General features: G+C 39.4%; 1 protein-coding gene across 1 annotated transcript in view; it reads right to left on the reverse strand.

Moving 5' to 3' along the window:
- NBEAL1 (neurobeachin like 1) overlaps positions 1-2,862 on the reverse strand; it is a 209,236-nt gene that overhangs the window by 49,525 nt on the left and 156,849 nt on the right. The window contains 1 exon segment of the mRNA XM_017884366.1: positions 1,825-1,950. Coding sequence (XP_017739855.1) covers positions 1,825-1,950 — 126 coding nt within the window.

The following is a 2,862-nucleotide window of genomic DNA, read 5'->3' on the forward strand; positions in this document are numbered from 1 at the left end:
ACTTGTCTTTTCTTCAATTAAATATTTTACTTGAATACGTTAACATTTTTATTTTATTTATTTATTTCAGAGAAATGGTCTCACTCTTGTCACCCAGGTTGGAGAGAAGTGAAGCAATCATAGCTCATTACAGCTTCAAGCTCCTGGGCTCAAGCAATCTACCCAGCTTAGCCTCCCAAGCAGCTAGGACTAAAGGCATGCCCTATTATACCGGCTAATTTTCTAAACTATTTGTAGAGATGAGGTCTTGCTTTGTTGCCCAGGCTGGTCTTAAACTCTGGGCCTCAAGTGATGTTCTTGGCTTGACCTCCCAAAGCACTGGGCTTACAGGCATGAGCCACCATGGCCAGAATAAGTGGATTAAAATGTCAAATTTTATTTTATTATTTCATTTTTCAATGATTCTTTTATTTTGGAGGCAGAGTTTCACTCTTGTTGCCCAGGCTGGAGTGCAATGGCGTGATCTTGGCTCACTGCGATCTCTGCCTCCAAGGTTCAAGTGATTCTCCTGCCTCAGCCTCCTGAGTCGCTGGGATTACAGGTGCCTGCCACCACACCCAGCTAATTTTTTGTATTTTTAGTAGAGACAGGGTTTCACCATGTTGGTCAGGCTGGTCTCGAACTCTTGACCTCAGGTGATCCACCCGCCTCGGTGCTGGGATTACAGGTGTGAGCCACCGCAACTGGCCTAAAATTCTGAATTTTAGAAGGACTGTTCCACTTTGAAATTTTTGTTACAAACTGAAATTTTCATAAGTATGCATATTAAAAAATACTATCTTGATATATTAAAACTATCCAACTATTTTAGTGAAACATTACATTAATTATCCTCAGAGGATACTTAGGCGTAGCCCAATTGTTCTTGAGTGCCAAGTGGAGGGATCAGCACTTAAAGAATAAAATTTACTGCAGAGGCAACAGGAAATGTACTTTATTAAATAAAACTTTTTTCACTGGCAATAGTAAAGAATTGCTGATGGGTCTTGAATAAGGGCAACACTTAAGAAAGATTAATGTGTATGTGGGAGGAAGGAGAGAGCCAGGAGGCAAAGACCCTGATTAAGAGACTATGAACAGTCCTGGAAAGCCAAAACAATGGCTTTCCTTTGCATGCTGGCAGCACAAATCCAAGTGACACGGGGATATAAATAAGGATATAATTCATGAGAGCATTAATTCACTTTGGCTGGTAGGAGAATTGGCATTTTTTGGCCCTTTCCAGGCCCTTTTTTCCTTTTTTTTTTTTTTAAACCTCATGCATTGATTATTTTTATTATTAAGATTTTAAAACCCATGTTATTATTATCACTATTATCTTTTGAGACAGAGTCTCGCTCTGTCATCCAGGCTATACTGCAGTGGCTCAAATCTTAGCTCACCACAACCTCCTCCTCCCTGGTTCAAGTGATTCTCCCACCTCAGCCTCCTGAGTAGCTGGGATTACAGGCGCCTGCCAACACGCCTGACTACTTTTTGTATTTTTTAGTAGAGATGGGGTTTCACCATGTTGGCCAGGCTGGTCTTGAACTCCTGACCTCAGGTGATCCACCCGCCTCAGCCTCCCAAAGTGCTGGGACTACAGGCGTGAGCCACTGCACCCAGCCCTATTTTTTAAAAAGAAAATTATTGACAGATATACCCATGAACTGAATGATACAGAAGATGGCAGGGACGGCACTGTCTGTGTGAGGGAAACAAAGGAAGATTCAAAGATAATTCAAAAGATCAGTCTGAATGGAAGAACAGTAGTTGTAAAAATCAAAGGAAAATAATCAGAAGAAGTCAAGTCTTACTTAAAATGAAGAGCAGAACAGTTCATTACAGACTATTACAATTTCCTACCTGTGTCAATCCTGATGCTTTGAATAACTCCTGTGGTGATCTGCTTCCATAATAACTATTTGGAGAATGAAGTGACAACAGTCTGCTATATATTTTGTTTCTAACCTATAAAAAACAGCATTTTATACTTTAAAAATGAATCAAGACAAACTTGGAAGATTATGGTAGTTACAATAGCTGTACTGAGAGACAATTCACCCTTTTAAAGCATACAACTTAATGTTGTGTGTTTTGTTTTGCTTTGTTGAGACAGTTGCTGTCACCCAGGCTGGGTGCAGTGGTGTGATCTTGGCTCGCTGCAGCCTGGACCTCCCGGCTCAGGTTGAACCTCCATCTCAGCGTCCTGAGTAGCTGAGACTATAGGTGCGTGCCCCCACTGCCCGGATAATTATTTTTGTATTTTTTATAGAGACGGAGTTTCACCATGTTGCCCAGGCTGATCTCAAACTCCTGGGCAACAAGCGATCCTCCCACTTCAAGCTCCCAAAGTGCTGGGATTATATGTGTGAGCCACTACACCTGGCCCCAGTGTTTTTTTTTTTTTTTTTTTTTTTTTTTACTATATTCAAACAGTTGTGTGACTATCACCATTATCTAACTTTAGAAATTTTTTATCACCTCAAATAGAAATCCCATAGTCACAAACAGCTACTTCTCAACTCTGCCTCCTTCCCATTCCCTGACAACTACTAATCTAATTTCTGTCTCTATGGGTTTGCCTGTTCTGGACATTTCATATAAACAGTAGATTATGGTTTTAATTTCTCTATTGTACTTGCTGAAATCAAGCCACGTATGTTTTACAAAAGTTATTGTGTATCACGGAAGGATTATTAGACTTTGAATTAGAAAACTTGCTCAAGTATACTTCAAGTTTAGTTCTGCAATTTACTAATCATCTTCCTACTGTGAATTATTCAGGGCTATACAAATGCAAAATTATAAAATTCACTTACAGTTTCTTCAACTATTAAAAAAGGAATAATGGAATTTGCCTTTTTTTTTTTTTTTTTTTTT

The sequence above is a fragment of the Rhinopithecus bieti genome, unplaced genomic scaffold, assembly GCF_001698545.2.
Source record: "Rhinopithecus bieti isolate Rb0 unplaced genomic scaffold, ASM169854v2 scaffold_14229, whole genome shotgun sequence".
Classification (NCBI taxonomy): Eukaryota; Metazoa; Chordata; class Mammalia; order Primates; family Cercopithecidae; genus Rhinopithecus; species Rhinopithecus bieti.